The 26,686-nt window shown below is 37.6% G+C and overlaps 3 protein-coding genes across 4 annotated transcripts in view; 1 reads left to right on the top strand and 2 right to left on the bottom strand.

Moving 5' to 3' along the window:
* Nucleotides 1-13,003: 13,003 nt before the first annotated feature.
* On the top strand, nt 13,004-20,285 carry LOC6583742 (branched-chain-amino-acid aminotransferase, cytosolic). Its single transcript, XM_002009371.4, has 6 exons — nt 13,004-13,526; nt 16,892-17,311; nt 17,404-17,634; nt 17,697-18,003; nt 18,434-18,588; nt 18,668-20,285. The coding sequence occupies exons 1-6, from the start codon at nt 13,497-13,499 to the stop codon at nt 18,854-18,856; spliced, it is 1,332 nt and encodes a 443-aa protein (XP_002009407.1). The 5' UTR covers nt 13,004-13,496; the 3' UTR covers nt 18,857-20,285.
* Nucleotides 20,286-20,554: 269 nt separating this feature from the next.
* Nucleotides 20,555-22,504, bottom strand: LOC6583741 (intersectin-1). The gene has a single exon (XM_002009370.4). It carries the CDS (start codon nt 22,288-22,290, stop codon nt 20,776-20,778), a length of 1,515 nt encoding a protein of 504 aa, XP_002009406.1. The 5' UTR covers nt 22,291-22,504; the 3' UTR covers nt 20,555-20,775.
* Nucleotides 22,505-24,119: 1,615 nt separating this feature from the next.
* LOC6583740 (centrosomal protein of 162 kDa) overlaps nt 24,120-26,686 on the bottom strand; it is a 29,610-nt gene continuing 27,043 nt past the window's right edge. For both annotated transcript variants that reach the window (XM_015161420.3, XM_002009369.4), the window contains exons 5-7: nt 24,818-25,017; nt 24,571-24,723; nt 24,120-24,507 (exon numbers count right to left, since the gene is read on the bottom strand). In XM_015161420.3, the coding sequence (XP_015016906.1) occupies nt 24,382-24,507; nt 24,571-24,723; nt 24,818-25,017 (479 nt within the window). In that variant the 3' untranslated portion in view covers nt 24,120-24,381. The remainder of the gene's footprint in view (nt 24,508-24,570; nt 24,724-24,817; nt 25,018-26,686) is intronic.

Below are 26,686 nucleotides of genomic sequence, written 5' to 3'. Positions count from 1 at the left end.
AACGTTATCAGCGCCACTAACCAGAGAACACATAGACTAGACATCTAGAACAAATTTTTTCACCGGCGAAAAAATGCGCTGAGGAGACTACACAACTTCGTATTTGCTCGGCTCAGTCTCTTGAGGCTCAAGCATTGAAAATAAGGCAAGACAAAATCAGTGTGCTGCGAGCGCTGCCACGAAATGCACGCATTACCAAATGAAGCACGGGTATGCGCTCTTTTTCCCTTGCTCACTCTCTCCCTCTCTTTATGCTCTCTCTCTATGGTCTCTCGAATGGCAGCAGCGCACAAAAATTGAAAATTGTTCGCGACGATCTGAGCTCGTTCCTTTTGAGTGAAGGGTATACCGAAATTTGTAAAGCGTTCGCCACGTTCATGCAAACAAAATGTAAGCGTTTCGATGGTTATTCGTGGGAAGGGTATGAAAGCGTTGATACGCATAAACAATATGATTTCGCGACGGGCAAGTACACACACACTTGTAGTCCCTTGCTTCATGTATGAGCATTTGTGACCTGCGTGCGTTACTCTTGCTGCTTGTAGCAATTTTAAAGCCCAGCATTTGCATTTGGTCGGTCTTATGGACTGTCATAACCACTTTACACAGATGTACAATGTATGAACATACATACATACATACATATGTACATAAGTACATTTATATATTATTATTGCTAATCATGTTTATAAATGTGTCTATATATAATTAAAATTATTTTATACACATTTTTAACCGAAAAAATTATCGTAAAACACTACTAACTTTATTAAATGCTTTGCAATATATGAAATACACATGTCATATTATACTCAAGCTTTACTCATTATGCATTATCATTGCATTAAGTCATAATGGCCCATTTGATAGTCACCCTACGATTCAAATCATACAAAATTTACAAAATAATAATTCCAGAGACAATTAGCTTGCCATCCCATACAAGCATACACATACACAAATGCAGACCAACGGCAAATTTTGGGCTTTACAATTTGCACAGCCTGTTCTGCACAGAAAGAATACATTTTCGCGACGAGCATGCACACACACATTTACATCCTTGCTACGTGTATGAGCTTTTCTGTGCGTGCGTCGCGAAACTCAATTCTTTCTCAGTATTTTCGTCTATTATCAGCCCAAAAGTTGCACACATAAAAAATGCTTAGGCGACGACCATGCACACACACATTGTCAGTCCCTCGCTATCATTTGTGTGCTTGTGTAAGCAACTCTATTCTTGCTACCTGCGGCAGGGTTTGAAAGTATTGATGCCCATGTAAATGTGTGTGTGCATGCTCGTCGCGAAAATGTATTCTTTCTGTGCAGAACAGGCTGTGCAAATTGTAAAGCCCAAAATTTGCCGTTGGTCTGCATTTGTGTATGTGTATGCTTGTATGGGATGGCAAGCTAATTGTCTCTGGAATTATTATTTTGTAAATTTTGTATGATTTGAATCGTAGGGTGACTATCAAATGGGCCATTATGACTTAATGCAATGATAATGCATAATGAGTAAAGCTTGAGTATAATATGACATGTGTATTTCATATATTGCAAAGCATTTAATAAAGTTAGTAGTGTTTTACGATAATTTTTTCGGTTAAAAATGTGTATAAAATAATTTTAATTATATATAGACACATTTATAAACATGATTAGCAATAATAATATATAAATGTACTTATGTACATATGTATGTATGTATGTATGTTCATACATTGTACATCTGTGTAAAGTGGTTATGACAGTCCATAAGACCGACCAAATGCAAATGCTGGGCTTTAAAATTGCTACAAGCAGCAAGAGTAACGCACGCAGGTCACAAATGCTCATACATGAAGCAAGGGACTACAAGTGTGTGTGTACTTGCCCGTCGCGAAATCATATTGTTTATGCGTATCAACGCTTTCATACCCTTCCCACGAATAACCATCGAAACGCTTACATTTTGTTTGCATGAACGTGGCGAACGCTTTACAAATTTCGGTATACCCTTCACTCAAAAGGAACGAGCTCAGATCGTCGCGAACAATTTTCAATTTTTGTGCGCTGCTGCCATTCGAGAGACCATAGAGAGAGAGCATAAAGAGAGGGAGAGAGTGAGCAAGGGAAAAAGAGCGCATACCCGTGCTTCATTTGGTAATGCGTGCATTTCGTGGCAGCGCTCGCAGCACACTGATTTTGTCTTGCCTTATTTTCAATGCTTGAGCCTCAAGAGACTGAGCCGAGCAAATACGAAGTTGTGTAGTCTCCTCAGCGCATTTTTTCGCCGGTGAAAAAATTTGTTCTAGATGTCTAGTCTATGTGTTCTCTGGTTAGTGTCAGCGCTTAATGGTATCGATTACATTGTCTTGTCCTTCGATATATATTGTTCAATTCGATAATTAGTGTCAAAGCTATCGATGCTCGTATCTCTAAATATACGAGCAGCTTGAATATAACGGATTTTTAAGAAACTTCAAAGCTCATACACATTTTATAAATGCAATAATTATATTGTTATCCGTATACAAATATATACAGTTTAATTTATAATGTTTTTATTCGTATATAAATCTAATATATGTATAAATCAGCGCAGCCCATTCGAAAGTCTTATCTGCACAGCTATGGGCGTATAAATCTAAACTGTATACACACATTAAAATCATATATATACATACATACAAATATGTATATACATATATATCCATTAATGAAACAGCTATCTCTAACAATGACTGAAGAGCGCTTATCAATTCTCATGACATTGATAATGAAAAATTGGTTTGTGCGAAACGAAGTGAAAGCAAAATGAACTATAATATAGCCATTAAAGAATGTGCAGCTTATTAAAAAAAAAAATGTGTATAGTAAAGCCTCCCTTGGCGGAAAGGCTCAGCTTTTCTGTAAAGTGCATAAAAACTGATTAACATTTAAAATGTACATGTACATTTTAATCAACTCATATAATAATATTATAATTTTATTTTATTCTCAATATATTGTTTTTATAATATAACTTATTTAATGTAAAGATTCAATTTTGTTTAAAGTTTAAATAAATGTTTTAAATTCCTCTAAAATTAAAAATGTAATAAATCTACACTATTTGTTTTATTACAAATAATAAGTACAAATACTTACTTAATACATGTTTCTGATATTTGAGTAAATGGAACAGACAGACACACAACTAAATTTGTTCTCACTAGTTGGGCTCTACTGTACTTATTTTTAATACTGACAACGACCTTGATAACGCACAGATAAGAAAGACTACCCGCAATTGCTGAAGCTCTGCAGATAAACTTTTTCTTGATTTGCTTTTAGGCCCAGCAACAGGTGAGCAAGTGGCAAAATACATATATAAATATGTATGTACATAAATTTATACGCCTTCTTGTTGTTGCCTTGGGTTTTTGGAAACGATATTTGCATATTTAGTTTGCTCCAGCAGGCTTGGGTTGATTGTAAACCGGTTTTGGTTAAAATTAATTTCTTTTTTGTAAGCCTTTTATTTTTTGGCAAGAAGAAGCAAGCACAATGGGAGCTTAGCAACTGAACAGGCCCCCGAAATTAATGAGAGCTAACAAAAACTATTGATCGAGCAGTGTTATGGCAATTGCTATTCGGCGTTTTTTTTCTATTTTTGGGAATCAATTAATTTTTAATCATCTTAACATCTTTGCATCATGATGTACTTTTGCATAGCCCTTGCGCTTCATCTATATTGCCATTGAATTCCTATTTTTTATATCAATTTGCATCGAATTGGATTTGGCTCACCTGTGCGTATGCGTAATAAATGCGTGAATTTACTGCTGCAAGGCTGCTCTCAATGCTGTAATTTTAACCAAAACCAAAATCAAACACAAACAACAACAAATTTCAACTTGTTTTCGAACTTAATTGACGTTTCGTACAGCGAACAACAAAAACAAGTAAATTAAATGAAAACATTTACAAGAGGCTGACAGCAAGTTGTGCCAACGACCCCCCGCGACCCGCTTAACAGTGCGATAGAGGGCGCGATCGTTAAGAACGCGCGCTGATTGGCCAATTTTCTGGGCTCGTCTGTGATGTGCCTCTCTGCGATAAAAGAAAAAGATAATAAATAGAAGCATACGTACGGTATATATATATATGTACACATGTACATGTTCGGAATAAGCAAGGAAAGCAAGGAGCGCAGGGCAAGTGTGCGACGGGTGCAGTTGATGCGAAGAGCGCGACACACGCGAACAAATTTTTGCGCGTTTTTGTTGCTGTTGCTGTAAAGAGTGGGCAACGCAAATGAAAGAGCGCGCTAGCTTTACAGCAGGCGAACAGGTACTGGATACATACATATGTATGTATGCATGTATTTATGTGTGCTTGTGGGCAAATATATGTATGTTGAGTTATTTGTGGCTGGTTGATCGACTACTTTGTTGGCTGAGCAGATTCTGGTATTGTTTTTAGGGTTTTCAGGTGCCACGCGCAATTCTATATATGTGTGTGTGTGTGTGTGTGTGCAAAACAACTAACATTAAGCTCAACTATAATATACTCGCACTTGCATCGATCATCGATATTTTGTGTTTTGATTTGCATTAGTTGAATGCGAAAACAAGGGGCAGCTCTATTAATTTCGACCTTTTTCAACCGGCACTACTATTTCAATGATCGGCTGATTTTCGATGAATCTCTCTAAAATTGTCGTAAACAAATTAATGCTATATATAAAGAATTTATACAAAGCTATTTATAAAATAGCATTATCATTACTAATATTATTTATACAAATAGGCAAATATATTTAATGCAAATATACCTTATTTTTATAAATTTATATGCCAGGGTATAGGTAGTACGTAAGCACTTAGCAATGCTCGCTGCTGTTGCCCCCAGGTGACACACGTGTAGCTAAATTTCCCACTCGTAAAGCTCCTCAAATTACACTCTATATATACACTCATATATGTCGAGTATGCATATAGAAATATGTATGTATGTATGTATGTATGTATGTATGTTTACACGTGATTGAAGCGCGAACAAGTCCATAAAGATGGCAATTTAAAGATCATAAAATCTTGATTTCATCATAAAATAAATTCGCCTAGCTCTGATAACCAAATATAGTGTATACATATATGTATGTACGTACTTGAGGATCTGAAAGATGATCGATTCCAAATAGTCAACGTATCGCTCGCTCTGGCAATTGCCGGGTTAATGAATTGGCTTTTATTTTGTTTGCCATTAGCCTTGAAAGCGCTGCGAAATTTCCGTAGAAAGCAAAAGCAAAATAACAGCGAGTAGTTTTCTTTTTTTTTCTTCTTCTTTATTCGTTTATTTGGTTTTTTGGGGAATGTGAATGTGAAAATATCAATTAGAGAGATAGCCGGGACAGCTGGTAAACAAGCGCACTGTTCTTGTCTTATTATCTATTTTTGAATGCCAAAGCCAAAGCTCGACAGTGAACATGAAAAGCCAAGGGGCTGCTCGACCTTGAGAGCACTTTTTTATTTTTAATTTTTTTTTTTAGAAAAAAAACATAGGTCCCAACAAAAAACAGCCCACCACGAAGAAGCATACAAATGAAATAAATAGAAAAAGTGAACAAAAAAGAAACAGAGAAATAATACGTAAGCAAATAAATCACAAAGCGCCCACGAATTTTGGGTGCCATAAAAATGCCAGACAAAAACACAGAATCTATCTGCACAAACAAACACATATCTATATCAACTATATATAAATGTATATATTTATGGTATATAGGAAAGTTGGACACATCATGTATATACCTGTACTTTTAATAGCAGTAAAAATATTAATTATTAAATATATATACTATATATATCTCCATGTCATTTAAATTACAGATTTTCGGCTTACGAATCCTGAATCCATGTAGTTTTTCATTGGGTATATATGTTTATATTTTTTATATTATATAAATCCTTTAATCTACTTTTCCTTAATAGAATCAGTTTTATATGAATCTATATGTTAAGACAACCGTTATCTCAGATGCTGCAATATCAATACTCTTATATTGATTCACTTATTTTGATAATTAAATATAAGTTCTTGTCAATGGGCTTAATAGATCCACTCATATTGGTATTCTGTATTGATTATCTTAAAAGTATACTTTTATATATATGTATATTATCTTATTCAGATTATTTAAAATTGATTACTTATTTATTAAGCTACTTTATATAGATCCTTATATATCGATCGTATTATTTAGATCTACTTATATTGTTAAACTTGAATAGATTCTCTTATAGAGAAAAACTTCTATATAAAACGATTTGTTTAAGTGGATTAATATAGCAGCATCTTAATAAAGGGATATATACAAAAGGATATATTTAAGATGATCTACAGAACAGTGTCTATTCATGAAACTATATATATATATATATATATATATATATATATGTATATATGAATATGCAGTTAAATCAGAGAGATTTCCTATGTAGCAAATCAATCAGATGACTTGCTGAAATATATGTACGTACATATGTATATATATCGCAACGGCTATGCGAGTGATCTGGCAACATTGGTGTACATTGTCATCGTCGTCGTCATCGCCATCGTCAGGCGCTGATAAAGCCAAAACCAACTGATCACTGATCATGTGCGCCAGTGTCACTTGCAAGTTATTTGCTTATCAATTATGCTATATTTCATTTATATGCCCTGTAGAATGACCAAATCGGGAATTATTCGTGGAATCCACTGTATCCCGAGATTTCTGGAATCAAAAATTCTAGTGATACCTCAAAAGTCTTAAGTATCTCTTATGCCTTGGAATATCAGATGGCTATAGCCTTATAGGTCACTAAACATAATATATTGACTATCATAATACATATGCATTTCACAAGAAAGAATACATGCATAGCTTGTAAATGTATGTATTCTTTTTAATGATCACCTGCAGGGTATTTTCTAGTCGAAAACTCTCTCCGCTCGAGTTGTTTTAGTTGCGTTCCTTTGCTTTATCTAAGAGCGGAAACTTCAAAATATTATGGAGTGCGATGTTATTATAAAATATTAGGTATGATTTTAGTCATCATCAAAGGAGAAAGAGGTAGCATGAGATAGAAAGGGTAAGGGAGAGAGAGGAAGGGGAGTCCATAATCGAATGTTAAAAAAAAGTGCGCAAACAAATGTGGGCAAAGATTCTCAGATAAACACACACACACATACACGCACACACACATGCGCAAATATGTGCGGGGGGCGTGAGCTAGCATTTTTCAGTTATCTGTTTCCCTTTTCTTATTCTATTTATTTAGAATTTTTAATTATTTTTTGCTTTGACGTAAATGCTGCAGAAAAAAATTAATAAATAAAAAAAAGCAAAAGTTTTTAAAATTGTATATATATATAGAAATTATTTTAAAAAATCAGATCGTTAGTTAAGTACTTATGGACTATATACATATGTACATATATACATATACATATGTATATATTTGGACTAGAAAAGAAAGACAGAACGATTACGTAGCCAGAGAACCTTTTGACTCCATATGGAAATGGATTTGTATGGCAAGCGACAGCGCCTATAACCCGATCAGATACTATATAGACGATGTCGCCCTAGTGACGTATAGCTGCTACTCAAGAATTATACTTCATTCCGTATGCTATTCCGTTGTGAGCTTAATCTGTGGAAAACAAAGTGAAGAGAATGGATGAGATGGAGATATACGAGTATATAGAGAGACATATATAGAGAGAGATACAGAGAGACACAGAGAGAGATAGGGAGGGAGAGATAGAGAATAAACATAGACATACAGACAGAGAGGCAATTAGAGAGGGAGAGGGAGAAGGAGAGAGAGGAGGAGAGCGAGGTATATATATCGAGAGAGATAGAGAAGAGAAGGAGAGAGAGGAGGAGAGCGAGGTATATATATCGAGAGAGATAGAGAAGAGAAAGAGAGAGAGAGAGAGAGAGAGGAAGAGATATGTATCGAGAGAGAAAAAGCGAAAGACACAGAGATAGAGGAAGAGATATGTATCGAGGGAGAAATAGCTTGAGACAGAGAGAAAGTGTAACATATGAAGAGAAAAACAATGATGTAGAGTGAAATGAAGAGAGATAGCCAGAGTGATATAGACAGAGAGAAGGCGAGAGAAAGAGAGAGGCAAAGAATATAAAAAGTCAACAGGGAGAGAGAGAGACAGAGAGAGAGAGAGAGAGAGAGATTGTGCGAAGTGAGCGTGCTTAGATCGTTATGTTTGCCAGATGGTGACGGACAATAACAACTTGATAAATTCTTGTTATTTACTCCTGCAATAATATAATAATTTAATAATATTTGCATGTGCGAAAACAACAACAGGATGAATCGCAGTTGCAATTGGGACTGCGGCTGCGACTGCGGCTGCGACTGCGACTGCGACTGCGATTGCGACTGTGACAGTAACTGCGAGTGGAGTGGGGCCTGTGGCCTGGGGCTCAGGCTGAGGTTGGGGTTGGGGTTGGGGTTGGGGCTGCAGTTGGTACGATGACGCGCTTCGGCTATCAAGGTTAGGACAAGCAAAACAAAATGCTAGTAAGTGAACAACAAAAGCGCTAAAAATCCACAAGCTACAAACATCACAACAGCAACAACAACAACAACAACAACAATAATATTAAGAGGCCGTTCATATTGCGCATACGACGCGTGTGTTGCGCAAAAAAAATGAAATCAAAACAGATGCGAAGCACAAGAAAACTTTGGTAATAATAAAATAAATATTACTCTAATTGGCCTTGCTCAACTAGCAGATACCCTATATAGTCCTTGACAATAATAGAGAGAGAGAGAGAGAGACAGATGGAGAGGGAAAGGGAAAGGGGTGAAGAGGTTAAGATATTTTAAGATCTTCATGCAGTCTCTTGTAGTCCGAAAAGTGAGAGTTTATTTAGTTGTGGTGAATAAGAAGTGAGAGTTACCTATTTGTGGATATATACGTAAATTGAGCCTAAAAACTTTAATAAATATATTCGATAGAATAAAGAAGAGATGTTCTGTGGATTCTAGATGAAAACGGGTCAGCTTAGATGTATTTTCTTCAGCTATACGCTGTCTGCTACATGCATTTGCTTGAAATCATTATACCCTGCCTATACATGGACTTAGGGTATGCAAAAAGTGGGCCCGTTTTGCTACCGAACGTGCCCCCAAATACAAACGCATAACTACGCACAGCCACACACACACGCACACGTTCGCTCACACATACATTTCTATTGCTGTTGATGAAGCTTAGAAAATCGCATTGGTGTCATGTAACCGACAATATATATCTATTTATGCCACAATCTCTGCTGCACGCGCCTCCAATTGTGTCACTTGCTATGCCAGTCAGAGAGTAATAGACACACACACACACATAGACACTCATATTCTTACAATCTTGCTCAGCAACGAGTTACTTTGGTATACGAGAGTCATTCATCAAGTTGTTTTGTTCGCCACATGACAACAACAACAGCAACAAGTTCGACACGTTGACAACAAGAACAGATGATCCTAGGAATATATAGACCTTATAGACACATCTATATAGACTATTTATATGACGGCATACTTACTTTCTACCAAAGCGTAAACAAAGTGCTCACTCAAATCGAAATGATAAACAGTTATCATAAGATAATGGAATAACCGCTTTTTCCTGGATTAGTTTAGAAGTCATTTTAAAATATGATTCCACGAGGGAAATCACGTTGTAACATGTTTTCACGGTAACTGTTCCACTCTAATACTCGATTCTTGGATTCAATTGATCTAAGGAACGAACTAAATTCGATTAACGAAAAAAAAAAAAAAACATTTGATGGAATTTATTTGGGTCCAGTTTAAGGAACATGGTTTGTCATTGTTACCCTTGTGACTATCATTATCATTAGAATTAGGTATTAGAAATAGCGATGGCAGTATCATTATAATTTGATAGTAATAATTAAATTAATCTTAATTTTAATAATAATTAGCATTGATTATTAGCATAAGCATTTGCATTTTCATTAACAAGAGCATTATTATGACTATTAGCATGAGTATTACCATTTTCATTGCCATTAATATTAGAATTTGTTAATAATATAAAGATATATCGTAGTCGTAATCATTACCATTGACATTAGCATTAGAATTAGCTTGTGCAAGTAATATTAATCATTATTATTATCATTATTACCATATATTACCATATTTTAGTTCAAATTTGCCTACGTAAATATTTATTAGGGCATTTCCAGGTCGTCTAATGCACTCGCCTTCCCCATCTGCATCTTTCTTGTCGGACTCTTGATTATTCTGTTTACTTACGTATTTCAAACTTAATTTAATTTGATTGAAACGCCCCCTGACATCAGATCGTCGCACTTACATATGCACCAGATGATAATGTCTTAAAATAGTCTTCTTTTTGTATTGCCAAGTCGAAAATAAAATAATGTAATACAAATATTATATTGCACATAAACAAATGCTTATACATATGATGTTAACCATATCAATATTTTTGTATGATTGAATTGTTTTCTGTTTATTAAATGAAATACATATAGAAATAAGATTATGAACATATGTATATGTATGTATGTAGAGTATATTCCCTCTATCTAAACGCCACTTGAGTAGTGACAGGAAACAGGAAAGTTCTGATATGGCATTTAGTATAGGGGAGATAAGTTTTGCTTTACCTGTTTACTTGGTTACACGTTGTGATTGTTGACTGTAATTAACACTACTCTGTGGTAAGCTATGAATGACTAGCACTAAGGGCTGACTACTTGTTGTTTACCCCATGTATTGGGCGATCATTAAGATTTACTAACTTGTTTACAAGATGCCCAAGTTGACTTGCTTGTGCAGCTATCCTTGACACGGTGGCCCGTCTGAAGGCAGCCTGAAGGTCACAGAACACTGACCCACTGCGAGAGGCTACTCTCACAGGCACACACACACATACACAGTTACATATTACATGATGTTCTGGGCATATCCAGCGATTGAGTCAAGCGGCCAGTACATTGACATTGGAAATACATACAAAAGAGAATGCCTATGAGGTCGCATATGTGTGCGTGCGTGTGTGTATTCGAATCGCGTGATCGCGATAAGCTGTTTGGCGAGCAGCGAATCAGAGGGTGGCCAGGGAGGGAATGAGATGGAAGAATGTTTGCTAAGTAGCGCACATGTAACAGCAAAGAGAGCGCAAGAGCGAGCGCGCGAACAAGAGAGTGCAAAGAGCAAGGAGCAAAGAGCGTTGTAAAAGAGTTGCGGCTCTTACACGACAAGAAAGGAGCACACGAACAGACAATGGAAAGATCTGGTAAATAAACATACATAGTTGGGGAAGTGTGTGGGAAAAACTTGCAGTCAGACTTATCAGCAATTATGATGATGATAATGATGCTGATGATATTGACGACGATAGATATTACATCAGCCAATGCAGACATTAAGGAATGGCAACGAGCATTCGGGCTACTATTCCAGGAAATTTATGTTCCAGCGGGAAAGTAGGCAAGGCGGTAAGAAAAAAAAAAACCAAAAATAAAAATTACCGCCAGGAAAAAACAGAAAAATGTGCACATCATGTTGTCCAGGTGTCCAGATAAGCGCAATGAAATACATGGTTTTTTTTTCTAATATGATAAAAATGAAATAAATATGTTTATGTATGTCAACATGCGTTTTGTCTGTGTTGACCGAGTATGTGTGTGTTCAGGTAGAAAAAATACTGCTAAAATTCAAGAAGCAGCAGAAGATGAGAAGGAAGCGCGTATGCGTCAGAGCCGCATAGTTTGTATTTGTCCATCTAATGCGTTTTAAGATATTATGTGATATACTATGCATATGGCGCCATATACCAATACCAACATACATGACAGCAATACTAATTAATGGATGTATGGCTATATTTGCATAGGTACTTTTGTACTCGAGCAAGTTTTTTGAAATGATTGGAAATCATTTATTTTTTTTCTATTTCGGAAATTGCGTATTTAGAAACAAGTTGTTTATCGGCAATATTGTTTCATATATTGTTTCATTAAAAAAAAAAAAAAGGAATGCATAACATTTAATTGAAAATTTCTAAAGGAAAAATTCAATATATTTTTTTGTGTTGTTTTGACATGGACTTTAGCTATGCGAAAAAAATAATGATCTATTTTGGACTGGGCTGATACTAGAGTATTTTTGATTTATCATGCTCTGCCAGCATAGTCAATGAATCATTGGCTTATCCCTTCGCAATTTCAGGCCGTATCAGTTGGCTTAGATAACGTATTACGTTTTAGATAAATATTTATTTACTTAAATAAAAAATAAACTTAAATAAATGGGCGTACATACATACATATTTAGATTATCATGGTATATACATATAATGTCTATTGAAAAAGCACTTACGCACAAAGCAAGCCGAAAAAAGAATGAAATGAGAATTTACAAAATTAACAAGACACAAAACAAAAAAAAATCATCTTCAGCAATATTTCGAATTAGAAGCTGAACGACAGACAAAGACTTAACCGAATTCGCGGCGAATTGTTGTTGCCAATCGAAACGAAATAAAAAGTTAAAACAAGTAGAAGACAAATGACCGAAAAATAAGCAAAAAAAAGCGAATTTGAGTTCAGTCACTTTGACGGTCTGTCGTTCCATTGCTTAGTCGCCGCAAAGCTCCGGCTACTGCGTTCAAATAAGTATATGGTAGATGTGTGTGTGTGTGTGTATGGCCGCTACTTCGCCTCGTCTCGCCTCGTCGTGCCTATATGACTTCGCCTACAATTATGTTGTCTCCCTTGGTCGCTGCTAGCTGAGCGAATTGCTATGCTCTTAAAAATGGCTGCTGGCCGCATTGAACGGTAAACGGAACGCTCTCGCTCAGTGCTGCTGACGTCGACTGTTGTTGTTTCTGTTTCTGTTTGCCGCCGTCACGAGCGCTTCTGCTCTGCCTATACATAGAGGCGCGCACGGCGACAGGAGCTCAGTTCTTGCAGAGACTCTGCGTTGTGCACACGTACCGTACGACCAGAATATACGAAATATATATATTATATATATTTTTATACACATCTATTATCACAATATTCAAAAGAAAAGAATAAAAAAAAAATAAATAAAAAAAAAAACAGTCTAAACCAGACGAGCGTATACTATATACACTTATTAATAATTATCTGTCCATGCGTCAAATTTATGCTCCCTGTTGATAAAGATTAGACCCAAAACTTTTGGTGAAAGAAGTGCGAAACGTGCAAAAAGTTATTCAGCAGAAATATTTCAATAATTATAAATTATTATTTATATTTATTTATATTTCCATATATTTCATATATATACATATAAGTCGCGTGTGTGTGTGCGTGTGCGTGCCGGAAAAGTGCGTAAAGCTTTTCCAATTATTTATTTTGTTTTGTTTTGGTTTTGTTTTTCAACAAATTTCGCGCGCTTGGGCGTTAACACTGAACGCTTGTCAGAATGACTACCAAAATGGCAATAAATGCAAAGGTTCGTACTAACTGATATACTATTTAATAAGATTGTTTAATAGGCTAAAACATATTTGAAAAAAAGAAAACAAATACAAAAATCAGTTCTTGAGATTGTTATAGTTCGATTTTAAGCAACGTCAAAAAAACACTACATGGAAACAACTGGAATATTGAAAGCACTAAGAGAAACATTATTCCAGATTGTGTCCAGCATACAATACATAAAAAGCAACTTAGCAACAGGTGTGCCGCGCAGCCCAAACAGGTGCGCTAATAGTCAATATTTGTGGAATATGGATCGTGAAACTATAACAAAAGCATCAAAGTGAATAAGAACGCAGCAAATAGCTTCAAAACTCAAAATTTTTTACCTAGATTAACCAAATACCAATAATTCCAATAAATGATATATGTACATATGTATATACAACTTAACTATAGATCTTACTTATCTAGACTATATCTATATTGTAGATTATATACATATAAAATAAATACATTTCTATTTGATTTTAGTTCTTCATTTCAATTTTGAAAATATGTATGCTTTAATGTCTCAAAGTCTATTTTAGAGTTACATGAGCTTAGAAGTTAGTTAGTTGCATATATTCAAGATAACTAGAGTTCAAACATCTTAGAATAGCAAACTACTAAATATTTTGCAACTTCGTTTTTGCTAGAAGATGTAATGTTTAAAATATATGTAAATATTCTAATATAGGAAAAAAACGTTAGAGATAATTTTCTTTATCATGCTCAAAGTAAATTTAATGAATGCCTTTTAAATATCATAAGAGCTATCCTACAATTTTTTCATTTAATATTTTGAATTCAATTTTAAGTAGAAAGAACTTAAGGGAAAAGGAAAAACTTGGAAGCTTCAGCTGGAAAAGTAGCCGAGTTCAATGAGTGTGTTTGAAATCAGTTTACGACAACTATCATTTTTTTTTTTTTTTTTTTTTTGCATTTTTGATTATTATGATTATTTATTTATGTTTTTTCTTTGGAAATTATTTAAAAATAGTTTTCTTTTATATTTGGCTGGCACTAAGCTAATGTATTTATAAATTTTAAGAGAACTAACGAAAAAGAAATGAAAAAAAAAAAAACAAATTGTTTATTGCACTCGATGCATTCGGCTTATCTCCAGGGATTTGCTTAATGATAAGCCAACGGCACATGTTCACCTGTTCGTGCCCCGCCAGACTAGACCCATCGCAGCGCTCCTCAAGTGGGCTCTGATATGATATATACATTTACAGGCCACACTAGCACACATACACCCATATATGTGTATATATAAGTATATGTGACTATATGGCAGACAATCCGGCTCCGATTCGGGCAAACTCAAAGCATACGCGCGTTTGGTTTTCGGTTTGTGCTTGAACTAGTTTATTTTTTCCCTCAATATTTTCGAACTGATTTGTGGCTGATGCAATGCGCCGCACGAGTTGCTCAGTTTTTCGCTATTCAGCAGATATTACTTTATATTTATTATGCTTTATTTAAATACTTTTGGTGTTCCGGCATGAAGACACCAAACTCAACTATTTCATCATAATTGTAACTGGATGGGCCATGGCCAGAGCTGCACAGGGTAGGGGAAGGGCGAAACTTTTGCATATTTGTCATTGAATCGGCCTATGATTGATAGACATTTTCGATTAGAATCTGTTATTGGGCGCTATTTAAGTGGGGGTCTACGCGTTGTATACTAAAAATTTTGACCTCTTGCAACAAAATATCAATTTGTTATGATGGCTATAAATATTGTCGTGGATCTGCCATAATAAGATGACTACGCAATTTTTGATTCCAGTAATATTATTCCGATTAGAATATAGAATAGTTATAAGGGTAAGGGTAATGAGAGGTCAAGAAGAAGATATATGTATAGATAAAGATAAAGATATACATAGATATAGATATAGATATAGATATAGATATAGATATAAATATAGATATAGATATAGATATAGATATAGATATAGATATAGATATAGATATAGATATAGATATAGATATAGATATAGATATAGATATAGATATAGATATAGATATAGATATAGATATAGATATAGATATAGATATAGATATAGATATAGATATAGATATAGATATAGATATAGATATAGATATAGATATAGATATAGATATAGATATAGATATAGATATAGATATAGATATAGATATAGATATAGATATAGATATAGATATAGATAGATATAGATCTTCTCCTTCTTCCTCTCCTTATGGGACAGCACTTCTATGCGATTCTCAGCTAGTTTTTGGTGTTAAATATTATGCGTCGCGTCAATGCTGTGGCAAATCAAGCTATATGGCACGCTTGTGCCCCGATCCCATTATAATGAGATGCTAATACCTGGAATTCGTTAAGACTCAATTTACAACCTGACTTTTGTGTAGTTTATTTAAATTGGAGCTCAGTACATCTGGCATTTCGCATTAGAGCTGCCCGTGGCCCATTTTAGTACGCATTAGTATTAAAGGTATATAGGTATACCCAGAGTTACGTATTTATATACATATATACATATACATCTATGTGTGAGTGTGTCTCGACAAAGCAGAGTTCTAAGCGAGGTTGTTGAACGACCGTTCCTACAAGCATATACGATGTATATTATGTATATAGATTTGTACATACATATATGTATGTGTATCGTATATCCCTCTTTCTCTTCCTCTTCCTTCACTTTGCTCTACGCTCTTCGATCAGCCCTCGATCGGCTTCTGCTATGCAAATGGAGTTCGCCTTTGAGGCCAACTCGCATTCGTAATGCCCGCCCATGCGCCAAATTTTCGTATCTAACTCAATTAGCATTCAATTTCGCTGTCTGCCGCAAAACAGGTGTAAATCACTTATAATTTTAGATCTAGCTAATTTTAAGTTTAATGAAGCGTATTTCAATGTTTCACGAAAAAAAAGAGTGAAAATAAAATGAATAAATTATTAAATTTCGCTAGAAATAGCTAAAACGCTTTCGATATAAAACTTGTTTCAAATTTTGATGGATTTTGATGGATTTTGATGGATTTTGGCATCTAAATACAACAATGCAATAACGATATCAATTCTTTAGGTTAGCTTTCCCATCATATAAGATTCTGATATATGTAGTACATTCTACAACAAGAAAAATATTCAGTTGTAGAACTAGGAATTCGATAGAATTCTCTCCAAGTACTCTGAATATTGGCAATTGGCTAAAATGAACAAAAATGATAAAAAGGAAATTATATTTCAAACTTCGATTCGCGAGCTTTGTTAGTTATATAGTATATAAATATGTAGTTTGATATGATATATCGATTGCATAGTAACTAAGCTTGGCAATTATGTTGAATGTTTTGCAGGATATTTTCCGCAATCAGCATCGCTTGATCCGCTTCATTGAGCAGTCGATCAGGCTGTGCAGCAATCAGTCGCTGAAGACGGCACAGCAGCAGCATCAGAAGAGCAATGCCACAGCCGATTTCGAGATCAGCGCCTCGGTCAACACAGAGTACACACACGCCCCGGAGCCGATCAAGCACGACAAGGACTTGGGGCAACAGTTCAAGGCGTCACAGCTGGCTGTGCGCCTGGCCACGCCCCAACAGCTGCAGCCCAAGCCGGACAACGACGAGGAGCTGGGTTTCGGCAAACTGTTCACAGATCATATGCTCAAGATCTACTATCACAGGAGTCTGGGCGGCTGGCAGAGGCCGGAGATAACGCCGCTGGAGAATCTAGTCATGCATCCAGCTGCCAAGGTGCTGCACTATGCCGTTGAGGTGAGTGGATCCGCTTAGTTGCGTTAGTCGCATCGACATCGCCATCCACATCGAATGTCATCCCAGCTGATTCGCTTCTCCCATCGTTGCAGCTCTTTGAGGGCATGAAGGCCTACCGCGGCGTGGACGGCAAGATACGCATCTTCCGGCCGGACATGAACATGGCCCGCATGAACTTGGCCGCCCAGCGGTCCGGCCTGCCCACCTTCGAGGGCAAGGAGTTTGTCAAGTGCCTCGCCCGTCTGCTCTCCATCGACTCCGAGTGGGTGCCACACACAGAAGCCGCCAGCCTCTATATCCGACCCACCCTGATTGGCATCGATGTAAGCTCCGCTAGCCAAGCTCAACCCCAAGCCACGTTGACCTTTGTCCTTTGCCATTGCAGCCCACGTTAGGCGTCGCCTCATCCGACTCGGCGCTGCTCTACTCCATACTCAGCCCGGTGGGCAGCTACTTCAAGACTGGCAGCAATGGCGCTGTCTCCCTGCTCGCCGATCCCCGATACACGCGCGCCTGGCCCGGCGGCGTGGGCAATCGCAAAATGGGCTCCAACTATGCACCCACCATCAACGTACAAAAGGAGGCTGCCGCCCGCGGGCTCCAGCAGGTGCTCTGGCTCTACGGCGAGGACCATCAGCTCACCGAGGTGGGCACCATGAACATCTTCATGTTCTATGTCAACGATCAAGGAGGTGAGTAACCAGTGTTGCACAACTTTTAACACTCCTGGGCCTATTGGCTCTTTGCCTCTGATCAGTTTCTCTGAATGATTCGAGTCTGTGCTAGAAAACTTTATCCAAGTCTTTTGCTGCTTCTCCACTTTTCTGCATATTCGCTGAAAAAGAAGAAGGAATTGCTATTTATTTATTTTATACAATTTTATTTTCCAACCTTAACAATTATTTTTTATTTAAAAATTCCAAAATTGATAAACCTTTTTTTTTTCTAAAATATTTATTGAATTTTACATTTTATTTTGAAATAACAAAATTTATTTAATAAAAAAAAAATATATATTTTAAAAATTAAATTTTTTTTTTTAAATTTGATTTAAAATATTTATGAAAAATAGTTCTTGAGTTTTTATTTAATTTCAAATATAATTTTTCCATCTGATTTTAGAACAAGAACTGATAACCCCGCCGCTGAATGGTCTGATACTGCCCGGCATCACGCGCGACTCCATCCTGTCCATGACCAGACAGTGGGGCAAGTTCAAGGTGCGCGAGGGCGTCATCACCATGTCCATGGTCACGGAACTGCTCAATCAGGGACGCGTAAGTAGATTACATATTGGCTCTCTAGTTTGCACCGATGCTGATTCGATTCGATTCGATTTGATTTGGCTCCATTCAGCTGCTGGAACTTTTCGGCACCGGCACCGCCTGCGTCGTCAGTCCCGTCAATCGGATCAACTACATGGGCCAGGATCTGTACATACCCACCATGGAGCAGGAGAAGCCCGTCCACGAGCTGATACGCGAGACCCTGACAGACATACAGTATGGCAAGGTGGATCATCCCTGGTCCGTGGTGATTGACTAAACAACAACTACTACTTCAATGAAGCCCAACATCCACCGGATCAGCACGAGTTGTGTATTAGTAGGTTATATAGAGTTCCGATACGTACTCCTGGGCTGGCGATGTGCTCGAATTTTGTTTGTTTGTTGCATTTAAGGAATGCCCGAGAGCATTCGGTCTATACGTAAAACGCATACATAATACATATCTATTATATATACATATATAAAGTTAATGCTAAGTTAAGGGCCGGTCTTGCACCCATGGCTATATAGTTACTATATACCATATCTATATCTATCATTTCTCTATAAGTCGCACATTAACCTTTTTTTTTTTTATTCATAATTTATTTATGCACCCACTTTTTTTTGTTTTTGTTTTGATATGTATACATATTTTATTTTGTCATGCATTTAACTTATACGGCTCAGATCAATTAGGAAACAAAGCAATTTATGGTAGAATGAAATGTTTTAAGATTTACGAATGCCTTTTGCAAGCTTTTACTTCCAAATTTAATATGAATTAAAAGAAAAAAAAAACGAAAACAACAAAAAAATAAAAAAACATTGCCAAAGTTAAGTTCAGGAACTGCCAAAAACTAAATCTAAAAAAAAAAAAAAAAACTCAAACAAAAACAAATTAATTTTGGAAACGTACCGGAGGCAAATGCATTTATTAGTTTGTAAGTAGCCAGAATTGAGTCCAAGTTGAACAAAAGACGCATTTCTGGAATGTATTTTATGTTTTTTTTTTTTTTTTATGGCTTAATATTGGAGGTAAAGGCAGCCCCAGGTGCGCTGCAGAGCAAGCTGTGACTAAACTATTGTATCTAGCTGTTAGACAAGTCATCTATACAGTACCTATACACTTACATATGCGTATGTATACGAGAGCTAAATCTAATCATATGAGTCGAAGCGTAAATAAAAAAAAAAAAAAAAAAAAAAAAAAAAAAAAAAAAAAAACAAAAATACAAAAATAAATCTAAATATAAATGTAAAAAACGCCCATAAAGCGAGAAAAACAAAAATTACTTTGTGCCTTGTAAAGTTTAGAAACTTGTTATAAATGTGCTGTTTTTAAAATTGCCGGGCAATTTATGCAGATTTCGTGCGCAGCTCGACTGGAAGCTTAAAACATTTTCGCTGTGCGCAAAAGTATGCAATGAAATTGTGTATTGTAAAGCTGCACTGTATTAATGCACCGTGGCAGACAGACAACCAATGGCTTAAGAACCCTCATAACATTATATATATTATGTTAAAATTAGATTTATTACGAATTGCTATTTTAGTTTACAATAAATATGCTCAAGTTAAAAAAACACAAGAAACAAATTGTAACTGATTCTATCCATAGCAGCTCAGCTTTTGTCAGCGAGCATTCAAAACATACGCAGCCCAAAAGTATGCTACGTAAAATTAACTGACTAATGCACGGACAAGAAATATTGTAGTTGAGTGAAAATATATATTTAAGATAATTAAAATATATAGCTATTACAAAGAATAATGTTTATATAGTTTGTAATAATGTAAATAAAGCTATAAATAAATGCGGCACACCCAATAATCGAATACTTAACTCTTATGTATTTTTCCGCTTCAGCCCAAAAGTACGCAGCTTAAAATAACATGTGTGCCACCCTGTGCACCTTGGGGCCAATGCGTATTGTAGCCGTAGAGCACAAAACCAAAAGAAAACACAATTTGATTGCACGTAAAACAAATATATATATGTATATGCGTTTGTGTGTTAATGATGCATCAGCATTGGCAGTGGCTGCCTGGATCATTTCGATAGTCTTCGAGTGTCGATGTGTGAATCGTGGAGTGTGGACACGGAACCAGTTGAACCAATCAATTAGCTACCTAAGCCTAATCCTAGTGCTCTTTCTAGTTACTTCAGTTAGTCAGGATTGATTCTGGAGTCAGTTAGTGGGTGTGAGTATCTTCGTCTTTGGCGCATGATGGCAGATTGAAGGTCATTCGCTCAAAGCTGGTCAGCTTGCAAGGACGCACCTCGTCGATGATCTCTCGCGGCTGGGCGCGCAGCAAGCGCATGCGCTCCTCATCGATGCGACGCTCCGTGTCCGCCTCCATATCGAGTATGGCCTGCTTGAGCATGCGGTCCTCTTCGATGGCCAGGGCGCGGAGTCGCGCGTTGTTCGCTATTTCGGCGGCGCTGCCGGCGGTGCCCTTCTGGTTGATCTCGCGCCTGGCCGCCTCCTTGGCGAGGGTCTGTTGATATTGGCGCTGCATAAAGCTGGTGGCATCCGTGGGTATTTTGCTGAAGAGCAGCTCGTTCTTTTCGCGGAAGAACTCCTTCTCCTCGTGCTGCTCAATCAGATCCTTGGCCACCTGCAGCTTCTGGTTATGGCGGTCCAGCACCTCCTGGCGCGCCTTCTGCTTCTCGCGTGCCTGTCGCTCACACACCAAAATATCGGCCAACATATTGTCGTGGGCCTCCTTCTTGCCGCGTATCTCGGCCAGCTTAACGGAAAGGCCGTCACTGATGAGACGTCGTCGCTCCAATATGTCCAGCTTCTGCTGAATCGCCTTCCTCATGAAGCTCTTGGTGACTGGGCCCACTGCCTCCATCAGTATCACATTGAGCTTGTCCGGTGGCACCGGATTCGCTTCACGCAAGCTGCGCTGCAGCGCCGAGAAGTCGTCGAGCATCTTCTTGAGCTCCGTTCTCTTTCTAAACTTGCTCTCGATGCCCTCCTTCAGATCGTTGGCGTGAGCCTGTTCGTCGTTGTAGCGCTTCAGTCGACCCTCCTCCAGGTCGGCCATCTGTTTTTCTGCCCGCTCCGCCTGCAGCTTGCGTATCTGGGCCACCAGCTGTTGGCTGTATGCGAGCGTCTTATCCCGCAGGGCTTGCTGCTCGGCCAGCTTCTCTTTGCGCACCTGCTCCCGGTCCTCGAGTGCCTCCCTGCGCTCCTCCACCCGCTCCTTGCCCTTGTTTCGCATGTTCTCGTTGCGCTTGCTCACCACGCTCAGCGTGGTCTTGGCCCGTTCGATCTCAATCTGCAGATCGCGCACCCTCTGCGAGTTGATCTGCAGCTGCCTGGACCGCATCGCCTCGGCGAACTCCCGATTGTTGCGCTTGGCCAGCATGCCGGCGATGAGGGCCGACTGCCGCTCCCGCTCCTGTATGGGATGGTAGTTCTTGTTCCGATCGTCGGCTATCTGCTGCACCTGGTACTTGACCTCGCGATAGAGGCGACTTGTCGCGCTGGTTGGTGCCAAGACCAGCGGCGAGGCATCCATCTCCAGGGCCCTGTCCCGGCCTTCTCGTGGCAGAGGCTTAAACAGGCCCAGCATATCGCCCACCGGCTCCTGCGGCACGGTCGCAAACAGCGACACGCCCGGATCATCCCAGGCGCCGTACTGAATGCGCGCTGGCTCAATGCGACGCCGTCGTCCTCGACGCATTCCCTCAGCCATGATGCCGCCAGTAATACTCTCTCGCACTCAAATCAGCTCTCTTATTGTTGTCCTTCGTGTGTGCCCTACTTTCGTCTTTCTTCTGTTCTCTGTTTTTTCGTGTCGATGCTCTTGCTCTCGAATCATCCAAACTAACTCCTAGCTGTGTGCTTGAAACTGAACAAAACTTACTGTTGAACTGACTAGCCTCTCAGCCTGTAGCCCATGTGCCCTATTTGCCTTGACGTCTAGCGCTCGGGTAAAGCGATTCGGGGAGCACCCTATAAATTATGAGATAGGGGTATTCCTTAGGGTCAACTGATTTAATAAATAAAAAAATATACAAAATATATAAGATATATAAATATTTGAATAACACAATTATTGCATTATTTAGCTCTATTTGAGTATAGTAAGTTAAAAAAAAAAAAATTAAATATTTTAATATCACATATAAAACATATAAATAATATATAAAAAAAAATAAATTTCTAATTGTTTATACAAAATATTCTTATATAATAAATAACTAAAAAACAAATCACAAATTATTTATAAAATAAAATAAATACACAGTTAAAAAGTAATTCGAAATTAGTTTATGAATCAAACTAGATATTTCAATGTAATACTAAATAAATTCTCCTTGTAAACTTATTGAAACTTTTTTTTATTATTTGTATTTTTTGTCTTTTAATTTCAAATTTTATTATAATTTTTTTTTAGTTGTACACTGACAATTTGACTTTTTTTCTTTAGTTGTACAATTTGACTTGAAGTTTAAACATTCTTCTTATTCTTGTTGTTGTTGCTTGGTTCGGTTAGAATTTGGGGTAAATAACTTTTTGAAAGTGTTTACATTTAGAGATGAATGTAACTCAGCATAGAATGCTGGATATTCGCGTACAAACCTAATTAAAGACTAGTAAGATAATAGTCGCCGCTTGGCAATGCTCGACTGCGACTATACCCTGTACTTAACAACTGTACGAATGCAAGTTTAGTTATAGATGTTGGTAGTTTGATATTATAAGTATTAAAAACGGATTTAGCTACACATAGAATTGACGGACTCATGACTCATGACGGACATACTTTCATAGAGTAATACTTCGTTATATATATTTCTATATATATAAATGTTTCAACTGCTACAGTAATACTTTTGAATTTAATTCTGAAAACATTTTCGTACTCAACTTGTAGTTCGCTCTTACGACTTTTAGTGGTCGATAATTTTGGATGGACCGAATGGCATTTAACGAATGCTTTCCAGCATTTCTGACGGCAACAACTTTCATTGGCAGAATTTCAGAGAGCCCTATATATAGAGAGATTTTTATTATGACATTCTATATCTCTATGCTCTATGCATACTTTTTCTATTATTTCATATCTATGCGTTCGCACGCTCGCTCGCTCGCTCTTTGGCTCTAGCGCTGTCTCTTTCTAAATCGTGTTTAAGACTTAAGTTTTATGTGATTTTCTCGTAATCATATTTAAAAGTTGACCTTTGTCCTGCGCGGGGGGCAGTGAGCGGAGGGCATTCACTTACAGTACTTTAAATTCACAAATTCTATTTTTCGCCCAAAATTCAACGAATCACAAACTACATTTTTTTTTTGTTGCTAAACGTTAAGTTTTCATCTTTTGCTATGAACTAACTAGAATTATGTGGAAATTCGCGTATATGCCAAATATCAGCAACTCTATATATATATATATATATATAGATATATATATGAATATTCTGCATATTTCAGTTAAGATTCGGCAACTTCCTACACTTTAGTTGAGATCTATCTTGCTGAACTTAGGCTCAGCTCTAAAAAAAAAAATACATAGAGAAGTAAATACAATTTGGCTGTAACTGTTATCGATCTGTTGAACGATTGTAATACATAAAGTTTTTTATAAAAGATATTTATCAATATTTAACACAAAGGCAATTTGTTAAAACAAATACGTTTGGAATTTGGATTTGCTTGATTTTTGATCGCACAATATCGATAACGATAACATGATCGATAACTGGTTATTATTCGGCTTCTGCTTCAACTTCTGTTTCCGCTTCCGCCTTCTGTTGTTCGTCACAGCTTAGCCTGTGCTCAACTACTTATTGTTATTCTCCTGCAATAGATCCTCGAGTGCTCCATTCAGTCGCCCCTTGCTGAGCGCCTCGACGAGCATGTGCAGCCGCTCCTCGCGCTCCGAGTGACGACGCTCCAGCAGCGAGACCTGCAAGGATTCAGAGTTTACCAAGTGACATTGGGGTATGCATATGTTTAGTCGGGGCCTTACCTTAGCCTTCAGGGCATAGTAATCGACGGGCACCTTGCGCCGTTTCTGGGTGGCGAACGCCTCCTCGCGCTCATTCAGACGCTGCTGCAAAATGCGCACCGTTTCGTTGCACGAGGCCAGCTCTCGCTCGTGGGCGCTCTGCAACGTCTTTAGCTAGACAAAGAGAGGCGGGCAGAGAGCGCAAGAAAGAGAGAGATGTATAGATTAGCAACTATCCCATTACATTAGCCACTCGATTGGCACTCACATCGTGCAGTCGCTTGTCATGCAACGTCTTGTAGTCCGCCTCGAGCAGATGGAATTTGTTCTGCGCCTCCTTCAGTGCCTGATTTTCCGTGGTCGCCGGCACATGATCCGGATAATGCTGATGATAATGATGATGATCGTGCCCACGACGCTGTGCAGCGCCGCCGCTGGCCGACATGCTAGCGCCATGTGAACGAGAGCCTGGAAGGAGAAGTGGAAAACGGTTGCATATGAAATTTTTGAATGTGATGAATGATGTAATTATACATATATGCATATAAATCTCTATAAACAATAATCTTTTAGAACAACTCTCATCCTAGGTTAGTTACATCTAATACGATTGAGAACAGACAAAATTTTTGATATAGCTAATTCTTAATTCTCTATTTTGTACACCCGGAACCCTTTGAAAAGGGTACTTCAGTTTTGATTTTGTGAATGTAACAAATAGAAGAACGCTTCTATGCGTGCTTCCGTCTTTCCGCTAATCCATCTCTTTGCCCGTTTATCCGTCTCAATGAGACATGATATTTAAATTTTTTACTAGTGAACTTAACTTAACTTATGCCGTAATTTCATATGATATCTTACTATCGATAGCCTTATTGTATTTATTTAAGCGTACCAGGTAAAATAAAACAGTTTGTGTCTTATGTCTTATGTGACTCGAGTCTTCGGGTTGGAAGTAAAGTTTATAGTTGGCAGTGATATGTTTATTATTTATTTTCTGATGTCTTAGCATGGTACCAGTTCAGCATTGTACCACACAGTATCGCTCATATGCCTGAGTAAAGTGTGTAAGGAATGTCTCCGAGTTGTCATTGGAGACAAGCGATTCTACTCGCGACTCGCATTCCATATATACAAATTGGTGCCAGTATACACCGATGTGCATAGGTAATTTCCTATTTATTGAAAGTTGACCACAACAGGTCACACAGTAACTCGGATAGTTTTCCACAGTCAAAGATGCGCAGACGTTGAATGCTCTCAAAGCTTCTCAGAAGAAAACACATTTACACATTTAATTGGGCAACAGTAATAATACATAATGAGTCTAGGCACATAATGAGGCTCTATTCGTGCGTGCAGAATTCAATGAATACCAAATAGTGAATAACAAATAATTGAATTGAATAACTTTTCAAAATACTACATAATGGCATAATGGCATAATGGCATAAAGGCATAAAGGTATAAAGGTATAAAGGCATAGCATCACGTGGCCAATTAGAGGCTGCTTTGGCTCAAAGTTCAATGCACTTTGCACAAAAATGAAACTTGCCGAATAAAATCAAATTAAAGCTAAATAAAACTACAATAAAAACGAGAGAAGAGCAACATGATGATGAAGAAGAAGAAGAAGATATAATTAAATAACGTCTGATTGCATAACCAGAGGCAAAAACCAAAAGCCAAAAACCAAAAACCAAAAATCAAAAACCCAAAAAATAAAAAAGTAAATAACAAAATTTTAATCAAAAAATTTGCATTTGAACACGCGCTGAAAATTAAAATAAAGTTACTGTTGTTGTTGTTGCTGGTCTATTATTAGCACTAGAAATAGTTGTTGTTGATGTTGTTGTTGCTGTTATTGCTGTCATTTAACAAGCAGACTCAAACAACAACAACAACAACAACAACAACAACATCTAGCTGCCAATGTAAATGTAACATTAACAACGCCGCCAATGAAGCGACTAACAAGACATGAAATTATAAAACGCTGCGCGCATGCGCAAACGACAAACGACGCATTAGCCACGCCTCCCCCCTCGCTCGGCCACCGCCGCCAACACCGCCTCCGCCTCCCTGCTCGACCGGCACGCCCCTGGTGCCAAGTGTGGTCGCGTCTTTGACTTTGACT

The sequence above is a fragment of the Drosophila mojavensis genome, unplaced genomic scaffold (genome assembly GCF_018153725.1).
Source record: "Drosophila mojavensis isolate 15081-1352.22 unplaced genomic scaffold, ASM1815372v1 contig_136, whole genome shotgun sequence".
In the NCBI taxonomy this organism is placed as follows: domain Eukaryota; kingdom Metazoa; phylum Arthropoda; class Insecta; order Diptera; family Drosophilidae; genus Drosophila; species Drosophila mojavensis.
Note: the sequence above shows the minus strand (reverse complement) of the source record. Positions and strands in the feature narration are given on the sequence as shown.